At 42.3% G+C, this 18,620-nt stretch overlaps 1 protein-coding gene across 3 annotated transcripts in view; it reads right to left on the bottom strand.

Annotated features, from left to right (window-relative positions):
• The window catches only part of KYNU (kynureninase), a 172,659-nt gene that overhangs the window by 130,720 nt on the left and 23,319 nt on the right, over window positions 1–18,620 (bottom strand). For all 3 annotated transcript variants that reach the window (XM_053282818.1, XM_053282819.1, XM_053282817.1), the window contains exon 3: window positions 7,294–7,414. In XM_053282818.1, coding sequence (XP_053138793.1) covers window positions 7,294–7,414 — 121 coding nt within the window. The remainder of the gene's footprint in view (window positions 1–7,293; window positions 7,415–18,620) is intronic.

The raw sequence follows: 18,620 nt of genomic DNA, 5'->3' as shown, positions 1-18,620 counted from the left end.
AGAGCTATTTTACTTTAACCTCCTGAATGAAGTCAGCCATTTCTTTGATCTAGTGCAATAATCAAACAAAAATGGATAGGATTGCAATTTTTTAAGTGGCTGGCGAAACTGCAGAGCTGTGCTAAATGAACAACAGAGAGCAGGGTGCTAACCAAAGTTCAGATTTTCCCCTTCCTTCACAGTGACCTAAAAAGTAGCTTGCCACTTTTATTAACCTGACTTTCTTGTTTTGAAGAACATACAGGTAAGGGCAATTCTTTTACGTTTAGTGTCACTTGCATTATGAGGCTGTACCTGTGAACTGGTTTATGGATAATAAAACAAGCCTAGGAAGGAAGCATTCTTCTTCACTCTCTCCTCTGACTGATTAACATAAAATTTGCCTTTAAGAGTCACATTAAACATAATTTTAAAGACAAAAAATGTTCAAAGCCTGATTTTGAGCCACTAAATTTCATGCAATGAATAAAATCTGTGTTTATACTATCAGATTTCAGAGGACTAAGATGCCTATTAATTTTATTGCCATCCTTTGTTTAGACATATTGTGATTTTAATAGTGTTGATAGGTCCGTTGTTACAGAGCTGCCATAAATAGCAAAAAAGGGACTTGAACAAATAGGGGAAAATGAAAAAAAAAAAAATGAGAGCAGCAATAATGATTCAAGATGTAAAGTTTCAATTTTTGAAATCTCTGTATTATTATTATTATTTTAAAAAATATTAATACCCCACCCCTCCAGTACACTACTGCTCGGGGTGGCTCACAACCTTTATAAAATAGATAGAATGTAAAATAAGACTAATAAAATTAACCAAATTAAGATAAACAAGTTAAAAATCCAAGCTAAAACCACAATCAGAATTACAGTTATAAGTTTCAAATTAAAAGTTATTTAAAAAGCTAAAAACTGATAATTATAAAAACTAAATAACCTACCAGATATAAACAATAGGTGAAACATTTAAAACCTCTTTAAAAAGATGTGTTTTTAGTTGTTCTTTAAAAACACTGAGGGAGGGAACATGGCAAAGCTCTTTAGGGAGGGTGTTCCAAAGCCAAGGGGCCACTAATGAAAAGGCCCTGTCTCTAATCCCCACCAACCAGATCTCTATTAGTGGCAGGGCCATGAGCAGGGCCTGAGATGGTGAGCGGATGGCCCTGGCAGGTTCATATGGGTGAATGCAGTCCAACAGGTACCCTGGCCCCAAGCTGTATAGAGCTTTAAAGGTCAAGAACAGCACCTTGAATCTAGCCCAGAAGCAGACTGGTAACCAATGAAGCTGCTGCAGAATGTAATATTTGTTCAGCAACTTGAGCCCAGGAGCATTTTTGCAGCAGCATTCTGGACTAGCTGAAGCTTCCAAACTATCTTCAAGGGCAGGCCCATGTAGAGCGCATTGCAGTAGTCTGATCTGGATGTTACTAAAGCATGAATGACTGAGGTCAGGTCAGAATTCTCCCAGTAGGGTCACAGCTGCATACTAGCTGTAGTTGGTAAAAGGCAGTTGTGCAAACCGCCACCACCTGTGCCTCCACGGACAGTGTCGGGTCCAGAAACAACCCTAAGCTGTGGACTTTGTCTTTCAGAGGCAGTGTGACCCTGTCCAAGACCAGATTTACCTCACTACTCAGATGATCAGTTTTACCAATGCAGAACACTTCCATCTTATCTGTCAGCTTGTTTGCCCTCATCCAGTCCAGAACAGCCTTCAAGCCCCGGTTCAGAGCATCCACTGCCTCCCTGGTATCTGCTGATGTTGCAGACCAGGCCTGATTTATACACCAAATATGCTCATTAGCTAGTATACAAAATTAGGTCTGGCCCACAATGTCATCAAGTTCTTTATATGGTGACCTGTGTGTGATCTGGGCGCAAGAGGAAAGGAGATCAAACCACTCCTGAAAGGGTTTAATGGGCTTTATTGAACATAAAAGGCTTAACAACAACCTAGCAAAGCAGAATTGCTAACAGTATTAAAACAGAACATCTAGCCAGTACCAATATTTTCCACCCAGTGTGCCTAATTAGCTTATGTGCGTGCAATTAAATCTTCCTAGGTCTAATACCTTTCAAATATAGGCAGAAAAGAAAAGGGGGGGGAAGGCTGCGGGCTGATAAGGTTTTGGTGGAGATCAGAGATTAGTAGAAGGGGAAAGGGGGGGGATGGAGAAGGGAGCAATAAAAGAGGAAGGGATAAGGGGGTTCCGAGCAGCATATTACCAGGATCAGAGGCTGGAGAGAGACGAATCACTTCAGCTGAAGCAGTGAGGCGCTGGCGGAGACAGGAGTTGTGCAATTGTTTCAGATCATAGCTGAGAGCTCCATGGCTGGGGAGCCTTGACTTCTCACTGTGCAGTGAGAGTCATAGCCTCTGAGCACGGGCAGAGTTCCTGCTTAGCCCCTGCGGCTGTGCAGCAAACTCTGGGAAAGCGTGTGAGCAGATCTTGTTGTAGGCACAAGAATGCTAACTCTCTGTCTCAAAAGCCTCATTCTTATAGTCATTTCCTCTTTGATCCTTGAATAGGATCTATTTAAAAATCTCCTTTTTTCCTGTATGTCCAAAAAGGTGTCAACTTCCTGCCACCTTCTCAACAAAATCTTAATTATTCAGGATATCAGCTTGTCCAGAGATATCTTTGGATTTCATCTCTGTAAACTGTGTGCACTCAGGAAGGGAGGGGTGGGAAAATCTGCATCTTAAGATGCTGCAAATTACATCTTGGCAGTCTGGTCCCCAGAAGGTGTGAAAATTCAGAGTTTAGTAATGGAATTGTGGAATTGGTCCCATTTGGTGTGAGACAATTATTCCACTATTTCTTATGTACCTTTATCCAGTGTTTTGCTTGTAATTGAAAACAAGAGAATATTTAGAGGAACATACATATGTGTGAAACTTGTAGCATTAGTGAGGTGAGAATTAAAGTCTACAAGCATTATCTCTGTATACATTTGGCTATATTGAATTTCTATAGACTGCAATTGAGCTTAATCACTTGGGCCTTGCAGGGCCATCACTGACAATGGAAGGAGGAACTCAAGAGGTCTGGCAAACCCATCCACAGACACCTTGGTAGCCAGTGGTATTAGCATATGGATTGCAGCATTCAGCATTCAGACCTGGCTCCATTGTTCCCTTGCATATTCCATTTTAACAACACAATGCCAGGTTCCTCCTCTCTTCGCAGAGCAGGGAACAGCATGCCAGAGTTCAGGTTTGATTTCATTTCTTGATATAAAACGAAATCAGATACAGGCCTGTATTCCGGGCCTATATTTCACATACTTCTGAGTTGGTACCTCTGGTTATGATGGGTTATGACCGTCCACAACACTGACTTTAGAGATAGGTAGAACTGGGTGTCATCCACATATTGATTGCACCACAGCCCACACCTATGGATGACCTCTCCCAGAGGTTTCATGTAGATGTTAAACTGCACAGGGAACAGAATAGATCCTTGTGGCACCACACAGGTCAAAGGCCAGGGGGTGGAGCAGGCATCCCCCAGCACCACCTTTACATTATAGCATCGGTAATGTTTCCTAGATTATTGCCTTCGCATCTTACAGTAAAAGGAAAGTGTGCCATCAAGTTGATTTCGACTCCTGGAGCCCACAGAGCCCTGTGGTTTTCTTTGGCAGAATACAGATGGATCTTGCAGTACTAGTAGGAAAAATGTGGCTATGGGCAACTAGAGTAGTTTAGAAAGAACACACACCCGGTCCATATGTAACACACAACTGGAGGTTGGCAAACCTGTGGTTTCAATTTTAAACTGTAAATCGCACTGCAGACGCTTTTCAAACCCCACCCGCCAACCTCCAGTTAACAGCTAGTTGGCAGCAGTCTCCGACTATGACAGCACTTGCCAATGTACCCATCCCCACAGCTTTTATTCATAGAGCATCCTTCCTAGATACCGAGCCTCAATGGGCTGGCACTTACGTGAGAGAGTAGTCTATGGGATAATGTGTGTCAAGTACTAGAGAACCACCTAGTACATTTGAAAATTTTGCTCACAGACTGTCCTTCTCATGAGCAAGCCCAGAGACCATTAACCCATGAAAGGAAGAGGCTGGGCTCCCCTTCCTCAACCTTTCCGTGAAAAAAGAATTTGGCTGGTCAAGAACTCAGCTGTTTGGCTGCCCTTTGAACCTAACCCCGGGTACCCCCCCACTAAGTGTTCCCCTCCTGGTGCTGTGATAGGGTGCTGTCCCCTTTCCCAACTGCTTTTGTGGCCTGGGGGAGCAAGGGACAGAGTAGGAAGAGGGAATGCCCCTGTGTTTGTGTGCCACTTGAAAGGATGACAAGCCTGCAGTGGGACGTGGCAGCATCTCTGTTGACGGGCAACACCATAGCTGCACAGGTGACAGTAGGGGTGGGACTGTTTCTCCAAGAGGCATCCAGTGAAAGCCATGGCATGCATAGCGCAGCCATGTTCCTGGGTGGGTCTGTACCACCGTCTCTAAGATTGTGGTTTGAAAATCGGTACAAAACCATGGTTATGGCAGGGTCTGGAGTTGGATGTAACACTTTGGCAACCAAATCGGAAGTCTTGGCAGCAAACCTTTGTGCTAAATGAAGGTTCAAATTGGAGTTGGAGAGCCAAACCTCAGGTCGCTAACAGCTCGAAACCACAGGTTCACACATTCAAATATAATGGTGTCCCAACAGCTGTCCCATTTAACTCCTGTTTGGTGTTAACAGTGTTGTGGATTGCTTCTAGTGAGGGCATTTCACACCTCAAGCATTTAGAAATTCTTCTCCCTCTCACATTATTATTATTATTATTATTATTATTATTATTATTATTAATTTGATTTCTATACTGCCCTTCCAAAAATGGCTCAGGTCGGTTTACACAGAGAAATAATAAATAAATAAGATGGGTCCCTGTCCCCAAAGGGTTCACAATCTAAAAGAAACATAAGATACACACCAGCAACAGTCACTGGAGGTACTGTGCTGGGGGTGGATAGGGCTAGTTACTCTATTTATTTACCCCTGTTAAATAAAAAGAATCACCACATTAAAAGGTTCCTCTTTGCCAAGTTAGCAGGGGTAACACTAGAACCAGGGGTCATCCCATGAAATTGATTGCCAGGAAATTTAGGACCATCAAACGGAAGTATTTTTTTCACACAACACATAATCAACTTGTGGAATTCCCTGCCACAAGATGTGGTGACAGCCAACAACCTGGATGGCTTTAAGAGGGGTTTGGATAACTCCATGGAGGAGAGGTCTATCAACGGCTACTAGTCGGAGGGCTATAGGCCACCTCCAGCCTCAAAGGCAGAATGCCTTTAAGTACCAGTTGCAGGGGAGTAACAGCAGGAGAGAGGGCAGGCCCTCAACTCCTGCTGTAGGCTTCCAGTGGCATGTGGTGGGCCACTGTGTGAATCAGGATGCTGGACTAGATGGGCCTTGGGCCTAATCCAGCAGGGCTGTTCTTATGTTCTAGTTCGGCCTTAAGCTATTCAATGAGCTTGCATGGTGTGTAAACCTCCTATCAGAGAATACATTGGTACATGAATATGAATTGCTACATGGATATGAGTACATGAGTAGCACCAGGATTGGGCTCGATTCTAGCAGGCAGCCAAGGCCAGGCTGGATTGCCCAAGCCTGGGCTTAGCTGCTCGTGTGAATAGCCTCACAGTTTCTGTAAAGATTCTAGTTTTTAAATAAAACTTCTAGTAAAGCAGTTATAAAACACAGAACATAGACAAAGCATAAAAGATCAAAATTGACTTGATTGTACAAGGTGAGATATCAGAAGACATGCAGATATCCATTTGACATATTGCCCCCTTTTTATTGCAAAATTTCCCATGACCATGCAAAAAACTACAACTATAGAATTATTTTAGTGTAACCCATTTCAACAGCATGGGTTACATTAGAATTCCAGACTTTTCTACTAGAAATAAATATTTCCATTGATCTACTGTTATTTAAGTTCAGTTGTATAATTATCCCCTTTCACAGAGATATAATTTTTTCCACTAATCCTTATATGTGAAGAAGAGAGAAGAAATAGATAATGACTACGTCTTCAAAACATTTTGAAAAATACTGCCTTTCAGGCAAAAAGGTTAAAGGTAAGGATTCATGATTTTCTAGGCCAGAGTTGAATCATATGAAATAAAGAAGGGGTGATTCTTAGATGGGTGATAATAGTTTAGCAAGAACATATAAATGCTTAGTTTGAAGGCATATTATGCAGTCCTGCTGATGAAGCTATGCAGGTTCTGGTCTTGTAAACTGTCTGGTGGGGGGGGGGGGTGCGAACTAGTTCGAGCTCAAACTGCATTTGAGTCAAACTGGCTCAGTTTGACCAGTCTGAGCTCAAAGTGGAGCAGCCCTCCAATGGGGGTGGTCTGAATTCAAGCTGATCAAGGCCAAGTTCTAGTGTTTGCAAAGGGGAATCCGGTAAGGATCCCCCTTTACAAGCATTGGGGGTAACCTATGGGTTTGAAAAAGGGCAGGTGGGGCGGGGCAGGCAGGAGGTTACCTCGAGGTTGGTGGCAGGCTGGTGGCAGCTCCCCTAGGCCCTGCTGGTGCTCCCCACGTGCATGTGTAGATGTCACTCTAATGGCACTCTAAAGTGCCACTCTAATGACACTTTAGATGTCACTCTAAAATATTACACATTTTAAATGTGAAATTGTGAAATTTCGTATCTGCAATGTTGCTGTGCTTGAGGAAAAAAATCTTGTTTTCTTCTGGTTCTTTCTTCAACACTGCCCAAGTCAGCCATTAAATCTCAGTTGCGTATTCAATATGCATTTTCTATGTCCCTACAAAACTAGTGGAATACTCCTGAGTTTTAAAGGGGAAATTGTTAGTGTGTAAGGAAAGTTTTGATGAAGCATGGGAGGCTGAAAGAGAAGCAAGGTACAATTGAAAAAGAAAAAATGCTTGCAAGTAACAACAGCCTCCCTGCCACATGCCCTATAATAACTATGTACAACTTGAACTAAGACAGTCAAAATAATTAGATGAGATTAAGTGTAAGCCAGCCAAGTAGGATTCTTACCCATGTGTGCAATTGGAGGCTGGGCAAAGGTTACTGCAGCTCTTCCTTATTTTCCTACCTTACAGCTCATATATTTTAAGGAAGACATTCGTTTATTTGGAAGGCATTGAATATACATCACTCTTGTCTAGGAAAGGGATTTTAACAAAATATTCTCATGCTCATCTTCAAGATGAAATAAATGTGGACCCCCCTTCCAATCAAAGAGTCATATTTAGAGATTTATGTCATTTGGAACTACTCACAGTTTAGCCCACTTGTCAAGTTCTTCATCCAAGTAAGTTTTAATTTTCTTTGGCTGAAGTCCAAGAGAATTACCAGCAAAGTAGATGCAGTTTTCATTCTCATTCACCAAAGCTAGATCAGCTGAAGAAGGAAAAAGGCCACAAAGACCATTAAAAAATATTACCACAATTGCCAGCCTATATACACAAAACATTAAAAAAGGGAAATTATTGGTTAATTCATAACTGATATCTAACTGCTATAAGTTTATATTTCTTATGTAATCACCACTATGATACTCACTTACTAAACACGGATATCATAAAATTCACCATGCTACAGCCATGAAATGACTTAATTAGCAAGCCAGAGGTTAATGGTTTGAATCCCCGCTGGTATGTTTACCAGACTATGGGGAACACCTATATCAGGCAGCAGCAATATAGGAAGATGCTGAAAAGCATCATCACATACTGTGCAGGAGACTGCAATGGTAAAGCCCTCCTGTATTCTACAAAGACAATCAAAGAGTATGGGAAATATATGATTGTATGAAAATATGGTAGGAGCATGTTGATCCATTTGTCTCTGAGGGGAAGGGAAGACACTAGGCCAGTAATGCATGGCATCTAGTATATGTACACTACTTGTTAGGGATGTGCACAAAACCGGTTTGCCCAGTTCAGTTCAAATTCGAACCGGGTTCGAACCAGGAGGGGGTGGTTCGGTTTTGCTCAACCCCCCCGGTTCAGTTCGAATTTGAACTGTTTTGAACCAGTTCGAACCTCCAAAAGTGGGTGGGGTGGTAGCTGGCACCCATGGGTACCTGCCACCCAAGCCCCAAAGCAATCGGACACTCATATGATGTTTAATGAATTTTTGAAATTTATTTTATTTTTCTCTCATAGGGTATCATAGGGTATAATGGGACTCGAACCAGCCCATTATTCCCTATTGTGGAGCACCCATGGGTGCCAACAACCACCCGAACCCTGAAGCAATCGGACACCACTCTGTTTTTTTATGAATATTTGGAATATTTTTAATTATTTTCTCATAGGCTATAATGGGACCCGAACCAGCCCATATTCCCTATTGTGGAGCACCTAGGGGTACAAAGTTGGAGCACCTAGGGGCACCTAGGGGCACAAAACCCCAAAGCAATTGGACACTCCTCTGATTATTGGTGAATTTTAAAAGTATTTTTAAATTCCTCATAGGGAATAATGAGGATTGCAGCAAATGTATAGCTTCACGTTGTGGGGAAAGGGGTGTCCTAGAGTGGAGTGTGGTGGGCGGTAATTCCCAAGGAGGGCAAGGAAGCTATCAGAATTATTTGAAAGGAATTGGTCAAAGGGCTGATTTTTAAGTGATTTTGGATGTTTATGTGTCTCTAAGGTTTTTCTCTATAAAGAAGCATGGAGGTGTCAGCAAGTGTTTAGCTTCACATCAGGGGCAAAGGGGTGGCCTACAGCAGAGTGTGGTGGGTGGTAGTGCCCAAGGGGGGCAAGGAAGCTATCAGAATTATTTGAAAGAAATTGAGCAAAGGGCTGGTATTTAAGTGATTTTTGAAGTTTATGTGTCTTTAAGGTTAGCGAATGAGAGTGGATTCATGGTTTGTCATTAAAAATCTTATATGCTACCAAAGAATCTACACTCAGAACACTTCAGAAACAACAAAAACCAGTACCCCATGGGTTACCAACCCATGGGGGTGGTTGGCACTCTTGCTCTGGGCCACCCCAGCACCCATGGGGTACTGGGTTTTGTTGTTTCTGAAGTGTCTGAAGTGACCCATGGGGGTGGTTAGCACCCTCTGTGCAATACACCACCACTCACTCTGGGCCCTTTGCCCAATTCCTTTCAAATAATTCTGATAGCTTCCTTGCCCCCCTTGGGCACTACCACCCACCACACTCTGCTCTAGGCCACCCCTTTGCCCCCGATGTGAAGCTATAAATTTGCTGACACCTCCATGCTCTTTCCCCACAATGTGAAGCTATACATTTGCTGCAATCCTCATTATTCCCTATGAGGAATTTAAAAATACTTTAAAAATTCACCAATAATCAGAGGAGTGTCCGATTGCCTTGGAGTTTTGTGGGTGGTGGGAACCCCTGGGTGCCCACCACCCACTCCACTTTTGTGCCCCTATGTGCTCCATATTAGGGGATAATGGGCTGCTTCATGTCCCATTATACCCTTTGAGAAAAATAATTAAAATATTTCAAATATTCATAAAAAATCATAGGAGTGTCCGATTGCTTCAAGGCTTGGGTGGTTGTTGGCACCCATGGGTGCTCCACAATAGGGAATAATGGGCTGGTTCAAGTCCCATTATACCCTATGAGAGAACAATAAAAATAAAATTCAAAAATTCATAAGAAATTGTACAAGTGTCCGATTGCTTTGGGGCTTGGGTGGTAGGTACCCATGGGTGCCAGCTACCACCCCACCCACTTTTGGAGGTTCAAACCAGTTTGAACTTGTATGAATCGAACCACTCCCAGTTTGGTTCGAATTCGAACCTGCAGCTGGAACCTGATGGCTGGTTTGGTTTGAATTCGAACCATTGAACCACCCTGGTTCCAATTCGAACCGGTTCACATTTGAACTGGTTCGCACATCCCTACTACCTGTGTAGCATACTATTTTATAGTATACTAATATTACCTTGCCAGACTATTATATAAGTACCATGCATAACACAAAAGCTATGTGTGCTGGGGCCATTTCCCAGGGATGTGATACTCATTTTTTGCATTTAGTCCCTCAAGCTATGAAATATTCCAGCTGCTCTCAGCAGTACTCTACATAACACAAGAAGATAAGGGGGATCAAATCCAGATAGTGAGGTTTGTACCACCAGTATCAAATTACAGCACATGGTTATGCCAAATAATATATTTGTTTTTTAGAGAATTCTTTTGTAGTGGTAATATTAAGATACTAGTAAATAAGATTGTGGGATATCTATGACTGGATCCCCTTTGCTTTTTTAAAATGTGGCCATTTACATTTAAATGATTTGGAACTACAGTCCTGGAAGAGGAGATGTGTACTCAGAGGCGCTCTTACCCCTGGACTTCCAGCCAAAGTCCAGGGCCGCCAGACTCCCTGGGGGCCCCCAAATCCCTTTTAGTCTGTCCCAGTTGTGTCTGGCCACACAACTCAAGGTGTGCTTGAGTTAAAAATGTGTTTAAAATACTTTGTGAGTTGGTGGGCCTTCAAAAAGCCTTTGGGTCCAGGCTCAAAAATTACCTAAGTGCACCTCTGTGTATACCCCATGTGGAAACAACAGATCAGAAGAGAGAGCAGGGGCGTAACTACCATTAGGCAAGGGGAGGCGGCTGCCTGGGGGCCCCCATGCCTCGAGGGGCCCCCCAGAGGCAAGTCGCATGACTATATATTGTGAAGTGTGTGTGTATCAGCGAGGGGCCCATTTTAAAATTTTGTCTCTAGGCCCACTCCAGCCTTGTTACGCCCCTGAGAGAGAGGTTTCTCATTAGGAAAACTGCACATAGCAAAGTGTTAAAATCCTTCTCTGGTGCTGTGGTCCTAGTCTATTGGTGGTGTGTATGTATGTATGTGTGTGTGTGGGGGGGGGGGGAGAAAATGTACTCTGATATACCAGGTGTCACACCTGGACTGTATTTGCCATTTTAGAAAACTATGGGGGACCACAACTCTCATGCTGTTTCTTCTTGTTTGGACTTTAAAAGTGTCAAGCTGGGGAGAGGAAATGTGTGCCTCAATGCAGATGCATACACAGTCAGTGATAAGAATTGTGAATAAATTGCTCTGCTGATTAGCTCAGTACTATTCATTCATTCACTCCTATGTAAACTACTTTTGGAACTTTCTGTTGAAATGTGGTATATAAATATTTGTTGTATTCATGACTTCAATGTCAAATCTTAACAGAAACAACTAAGATCGGAACTGGGGGGGAAAGTGGTGTGATGTACCTTTATAATATATTCAAGTCCCTAGAAATTTAATTAATACATAAAAATTATATTACCTTTTTGCTAGACAATGCAGAAGATTAGCAGCTAATTTCTAAGCATACTTACTAGGAATGCCATTAAGCCATGATGAATTTTGGGCAGCTGATTATTTGTAAAAAGGGAGATATATATTGAAAATATATTCCCCTCAAAGAGAAAATAAGCATGATCTGGTGTCCATAAACTAAAGATCAGGAGAGGGGACCAGCCTTTTAATAATATCTCATTCTATGTACTGCTATTTCCTACCATAGATCACAGGGAATGAGAGATGGTGTTCCATTTATGGGCAGATTTTTTTATGGGCACCAGCCATTGATAGCTTGTGGCAGAATGTGTATGAGTGGGCACCTTGAGCGAATGTATTAAAATTTACATAAAACACTTATAACATTCTATAAATAAGACATAATAATAAATTTATATTTGTCTGAGGCAATTTCATTTTAAGGCTGCAGGAAAACAGATTAAACAACTGCAAAGCTCTTCAGACTAGGTTTTTGTGATACTACGTTGAACTTAACCATTAATGCATTTGCCAGAAGTCAGAGACAACGAAGATAACCTCTTAATTAAAGCTTTAAAGGCTCTTTGGAAGCCTAAATCACAACAGCAGTTTCAATCTAATCTATATTACTGAGGCTATGCATGTTTTTCATCAGCATCCTTTTTAAAATGAGCAATAACAAAGGTGTAAATATTATTCACACTTCCAAATTGGTTCTGTTCACAGGCCTTTGTTATTCTGAAGGACAATAATGGAGTCTCATTGAAAGTAGAGGAAACAAGTCTTTTATTCAGGACTCAGAACACTATATTTTGCTTGGACTTCTTAAATTCCCATCAAGCTTTAGAACAGGTAATGAATTAAAAGCTAAAGGAGCCTTTTCTCCTACTCTTTCCATAGGCATAGAATGCCAACTGAGTACTGAAGCATAAACAAAATCTACCTTCTCCCTAATGTGCATTGTTCCTTTGTTACCTTCTGGATTGTACTGCTGACAGCCCTGTCTTGGTACAGAATATTCTTTCTTCACAAACTGCCATGTGTTACTCTTTCTTGTTCAGTTCTGTTTTGAATTAACCTATACCTTTCCTGACTGGTGGGACCCCCACAGCCCACTAGTCACAGATTTCTCACTTGCATTAACCAACTTCTGTGTAGCACCTTTCAAAATTTCATCTACTTCCATTTGCTTCTGCTATTGGTCTCTATAATATTTCTTCTGAAGACATGACTGGTGAGCAGGGAATGGGATCTAATAATATCATTAATCAGAAATAGGATTGGTAGCTTAGTGTCTGAAAGTGAAATAAAACCTAAAATATATTTATAACTGGGGAAGCTATAAAGTGAAATGTTACATTGAGCAGGTTACTACTCAAAAGACTAACATGAACAGAACATACTATTATGTTCTAGATATGACATGAGTAGAACATACATGTCTAGATATGACATGAGTAGAACATACTATTGCTTTCTGTTTATTTATTCTTCCTTTTCTCTAAAGCACAACGTCAGCCCTCCAAATACTGTTGGACTACAATACACAATATCCTTGCCTACTGGCCAATGTGACTGGGAATGATGGGAGTTGTAGTCACCCTAGGCTTTCCTTTCTCCTGGCTGGACTTCTCTCCAGACAGCCAGACTTCTCCTTTGTCATCCTGGGTGCTTCCGTGCCAGGTTTTAAAGGGCTCAGCACACAAGTGTTCTTGAGCCCCCTGCAAGCTGTGCAATTCTAGTGTGTAATTGCCTGAGGCTCACAAGGTTCCCTCAGGTCCTTTGGTTCTGTTCTACTCTTCCCATGATTGCAGTGGCATCTTTTCCTCCTGGCCAGTCTTCTCTGTGCTTCTGCCAGCATCAAGCATTCTGCTTGTACCCCCTTTGGAGCCTGGACCACTGCATAGATCTGAAATTCCGGACACATATTAGAAATAAAGCAGAACCTCTGCATACATACACTTGGATAACTGAGCGTTTTGAAGACAGATCTTGAATTTCTCTTGCCTAGCTAAAACTACTTGCTGACATCTTGACTAGGTTACTCAATGGAAGTCTTGTTGAAATCAATAGGAAAAGTATTATTACTAATACTACTAACATTTATATCAACCAAAAAAAGTTCTCAAAATGGTTTACATGGAAAAAGAAATAAAATGGTTCCCCATCACAACAGGCCTCATAATCTACAAAGAAATGCAAGGTAGACACCAGCAACAACAACTGGAATGATGCAATGCTGAGTCAGAATAGGGGCAGTTTTTCTCCCATTGCTAATTGGGGATGGGCTCCCACAACTCAGGGACGGGCCTTCTCCATTGCTGCCCCAAACTTTGGAACATGCTTCCTGCTGAAATAAGAGCCTCCTCATCTCTTATAACCTTTAAAAAGGCAGTCAAGACACATTTGTTCACCCAGGCTTTTAATTAGATACTGTTTTAATTGTTTGATTTTTAACAGTTTTAAGCTTTTAAATTTTAAATTGTTGTAATGTTTTAACCTTTTTATTTGTTGTTTTTATTATTTTGTTGTAAACTGCCCAGAGACTTGCGTTTTGGGTGGTATATTAAAATGTTAAATACATACATACATACATACATACAAGAGAGTCCCCACTTTGCTCAGTCAACAGGAAGCATGTCTATTAATTTCAATGGGACTTCCATAGAGTAATTTAGTCAGGATGTCAGTCATTGAATCTTTGTCACACAAATTCTCCAAGGAAGTATGGAATAAGTCACTCGGCAGCATTTCCCTTGATTTATGTCATGACTTTTTATTGCACTCCGTCATGGAAATGTATGTTTTGACAACGAGGTTAAGCTATCATTATAAGCTTCTTCTCCCATCCTCTCTTTTAAATAATACACCTGCTCTATGGGATGTGCTTTCATCCACTTTCAAGACAATGTTATACAGTGTTTTATGTAAATATATAAAGAATGTGGATTATCTCTTTTGGTTTCAGGAGTAAGATATCTAAGATCCAGTTGGTGCACAGATAAGTGTCAAGCAAGATCACTCATGCTTGTATACACACTATGCAAATGATATTTACCCCTGCTGTTCTTTAGACCTGTAGCTGGAACTGATGACAGCTTAAGAAAAACAACAGTAATTAGACTCAGGATATTTGGTAGCTTTTTTCGGAATAATTTTGTTCAACTTTTCCATAAGTTTTTTTTTAAATTCTCGCTCTCAGAACTTTTTTTTAAAAAAAGTATTCCTGAGGAATTGATACTATTACTTTAGAGTTTTGGAAAGGAGTATTCCTGTGATATTAGACCAAAAGTTATTTGGCATTTTACAGCCATGAACTCATCGTTGGCTCACGTTCAGACTGCTGAATTCTCATCTATTTCTGGTTAGAATTTTCAGGTAACATACTGTTGGGGAACCCCCCCCCCCGCTTTGACCCCAACATTCAACCCAGAGGTACCAACCCAGAAGTATATGGAATTCAGGCCTGTGTCTGATTTGATTTTATATTAAGAGTTCAATTAAATGCCTGAACTTGAGGGTGAATTGACACCCAGATCTGCCTGGGTAGTGCCTGATAAATGAATTGTAGAGGCAGGGGTAATCTAGCATTGTTTATCAGTGTTTGTGGAACTCACAAGAGACACAATGGGTCAGGCTCAATTGCCAGTCTCACACTGCTGAAATTAACCTGCTGTCCAGTAATCCCCTTACCTCACTGACAGGATGCTTCTGCCTTAGTCAAATGTGCTGATTAACTTGCCTCACACATGTACCCCTTTTGATATTACTTTAAATATTCTTTTGTTATAATTACACACTAGATAGAGGCACACAAGAAGTAACTTAATTGCTGTCTCACACAAATAGAACTAACTCTTTCATTAACTCCTGACTTTTAACATTCTTGGGACAAGGCAGGAGAAGATGTAGATTTGTTTTGGGGAATGACAATAGAACAATACTCTGCTAACAAGAGAGACCCTGTTTACCCTGGACTGACCAAATACCTGTTTACCCTGGACTGACCAAATATCCGGAGCTAATTTTGATAATTAAAAGATGATAGACACCTTTTGTGATCAAGAAGACTCAAATGAACATCAAAGGATGGAACCACTATAAGAAGGAGTCTCTGGACATGGCAGAGGCAAGTCTTGTGCCTACGGGCAGTCTTGTGCCTACAGGCAGTCTTGTGCCTACAATCAAGATCTGCTCACAAGCAATCCAAGGGTTTGCTGCCCAAGCCGCGGGGCAACAAGCAGGAACTCTTTCCATGGGAGAAGGGACTGTTTGTGACTTCTGCTGCGAAGTGAGAAGTCAAGACTTCCCCAGCCATGGTGCTCTGACTCTCAGCCATGCTCTGAGCAAACTGCATGCTTGATCTAAAAGCTCCTGTCTCCAGCCAAAAGCTTCTCTCCTTCAGCTGAAAGATCCACCGTTCTCAAGCTTCTGATCCTGGTAATATGCTGCCTTCACAAGCCTTGGATCCCTACTTTCCTCCTCCTTACTAATCACTGCTACCCCCTTCCTAAGCCCCTTCCTCCTCCTTCTTTCTCTGCTTCTCTCTAAATGTTTTATTTAGGATTTGTTAGATTATTAGATATCTGTAATTACTGATTGCACACACATATGTTAGTTAGGCACATTACACTACACCTTGAATCGGAAACATGTTTTTAATGTGGATTATTTTATCCTGATGAGCAACTTTTTATAATAAAGCCCATTGAACTTTCTGAGTGTGTCTCTCTCTTTCTCTGTTTGCGTGCCCAGATCCTACATGGTCACCATCTCCAAGAACCAATTCAGTTTGTGTATGATGTGACCTTGCCTCTTTCCCTCTGAGCATGTACAGAGTGTGAAATCAGGTGTAGTTCACAACAATACAGAGAAAGAAATGGTCCAGTCTGTTCAAAGTATGAGGTTTCCCCGCCCCCCAGACAGTCATTCATTTATTCATTCATTCAATTTGTATACCACCCCAAACTTCGATCTCTGAGCTGTTTACAGCAACATAAAACAAATTAAAACAGAAATTAAAACCTTAAAAACCATTTAAAACACAAGTCTAGTTCAAAAGCCTGGGTGAATAAATGTGTCTTCAGAGTTTCCCCAAAGGTTCTCAGAGATGGGGAGGCTCTTATTTCAGCAGGTAGTGCATATAGTCTTGGGGAGGCAACAGAAAAGGCCTGCCCCAGTGTGGCCACCAGACGAACTGGTGACAACTGCAGACAAACCTGTCTGGATGATCTCAATGTTGACGGAACTCATAGTGAAGAAGATGTTCTCTTAAATAACAGGGCCTAAGTTGTTTAAGGCTTTATAGGTTATAACCAGCACCTTGTATTTTGACTGGAAACATATTGGTAGCAAGTGTAGTTCTTTTAATATAGGAGTAATATGGAATCTCTGAGATGACCCAGAGACTGACCTGGCTTCGACATTCTGTACCAACAGCAGTTTCCGGGCTATGTACAAAGGCAGCCCCATATAGAGAGTGTTGCAGTAGTCAAGTCTGGAGGTTTCCCAGACTACGTACCTGTTCCTTCTGGAGAAATGTGACACTATCCAGAACTGGCAAGTCAAAATTAGGGATGAGCAAACAGGTTTGATGTCAAACCGGTTTGGTTTGATGGTTCGGAGTGGTGGGTGTTCCAGATGTGTCTTGGTTTGTTTGGAGATGGGAAGATAGGGGTGTGTCCACTGACTCTGGGGTGGCTATTCCAGTGGTGGTGGGGAATAGAGGAAGTAAAGTTGGCAGGTCAGCACATCGTTACAGGGGAAGGGAAGTCAGAAATCTATTAGCTGTTACCCCTTCCGGATCCCCTGCCAGGTCTTTGACTGCGGGGAGCAGTGCCAACCTCCCACAGACTCTTACCTTACTCCTCTGTAATGCCAGGTCTGTCCAGAGTAAGTTGGAAACCATCCATTATCTGATTTTGGATGAAGGGGCAGACTTGATATGTATTACAGAGACTTGGTTGGGGGAGGATGGTGGCCCAGTCTGGTCCCAGCTTCTCCCTCCAGGGTACTCTGTTGAGGAGCAGGTGCGGAGACATGCGCGGGGAGATGGAGTGGCTGTGGTCTATAAGAATAACCTCTCCCTGACCAGGATCTCTGTGGAAGTGTCTGACCATATTGAATGTGTGTACCTAAGTTTGGGGACCAGGGATAGACTGGGACTTCTCTTGGTGTACCAATCACCATGCTGCCCAATGGAGTCCCTAACTGAGCTGACGGACTTGGTCTCAGGTTTGGTGTTGGAGTCTCTCAGGCTTGTGGTGTTGGGGGACTTCAATATCCACTTTGGGACCAATTTGTCTGAGGCGGCTCAGGAGTTCATAGCAGCCATGACAATTATGGGCCTATCCCATAGGGTCTTGGGACCGACACACATTCCTGGTCACACACTTGATCTGGTCTTTCACTCTGATTAGGGTGCCTTCCATGGGTGGGGACTCCTGTGATTTCCCCATTGTCATGGATGGACCACCATCTGGTTAAGGTTGGACTCACAGTCACACCCCACCTTCGCAGGGGTGAGGGGCCAATTAGAATGGTCTGCCCGAAAAGGTTATTGGATCCAATAGGGTTCCAAGAAGCCTTGGGGGGATTTAGTGTTGGCTCTACCAGTGATCCTGTTGATGCCCTCATGGAGAACTGGAACAGCAAGCTCACCAGGGCAGTAGACATGATCACACCTAAGCGTCATCTCTGACCTGGTTCAAAATTGGCCCCTTGGTATATGGAAGAACTATGGGGGCTGAAGAGGAGAGGTAGACTGGAGCACAAGTGGAGGAAGACTCAACTTGAATCCAACAGATTACAACATAGAACACATTTGAAGATCTATGCTCTGGCAATACAGGCAGCAAAGAAGCAATTCTTTTTGGCCAGTATTGCGTCTGTAAGCTCACGTCCTGCGGAGCTGTCCAGGGTTGTGAGAGGGCTACTGAGTGCCCCTCCTCCCTTGAATCAAGAATTTGGAACCAACTATTACCCACTGTGACGTGTTTAATGATTTTTTGTGTGTATGAAATATCTCATATTTGGGCCAACTTGGATTTAGACCCCACAATTACTGCAGTATCTGAATTGGAGGTATACAGCTACTCCTCTTATGTGGTTAGGCTGGATCAGTTTCAATTTGTGACTCGTGAGGATGTGGACAAGCTGCTTGGAGTGATATAGCCTACCACCTGTTCTCTTGACCCTTGCTCGACGTGGCTAATACTGTCTGGCAGGGAGGTTGTTGTGGAAGGCCTGGTAGAGATAATAAATGCTTCTCTGAGGGAGGGCAGGATGCCACCTTGCCTTAAGGAGGCAATTATTAGACCACTTCTGAAGA

Source organism: Hemicordylus capensis, chromosome 1 (assembly GCF_027244095.1).
Source record: "Hemicordylus capensis ecotype Gifberg chromosome 1, rHemCap1.1.pri, whole genome shotgun sequence".
Classification (NCBI taxonomy): Eukaryota; Metazoa; Chordata; class Lepidosauria; order Squamata; family Cordylidae; genus Hemicordylus; species Hemicordylus capensis.
Note: the sequence above shows the minus strand (reverse complement) of the source record. Positions and strands in the feature narration are given on the sequence as shown.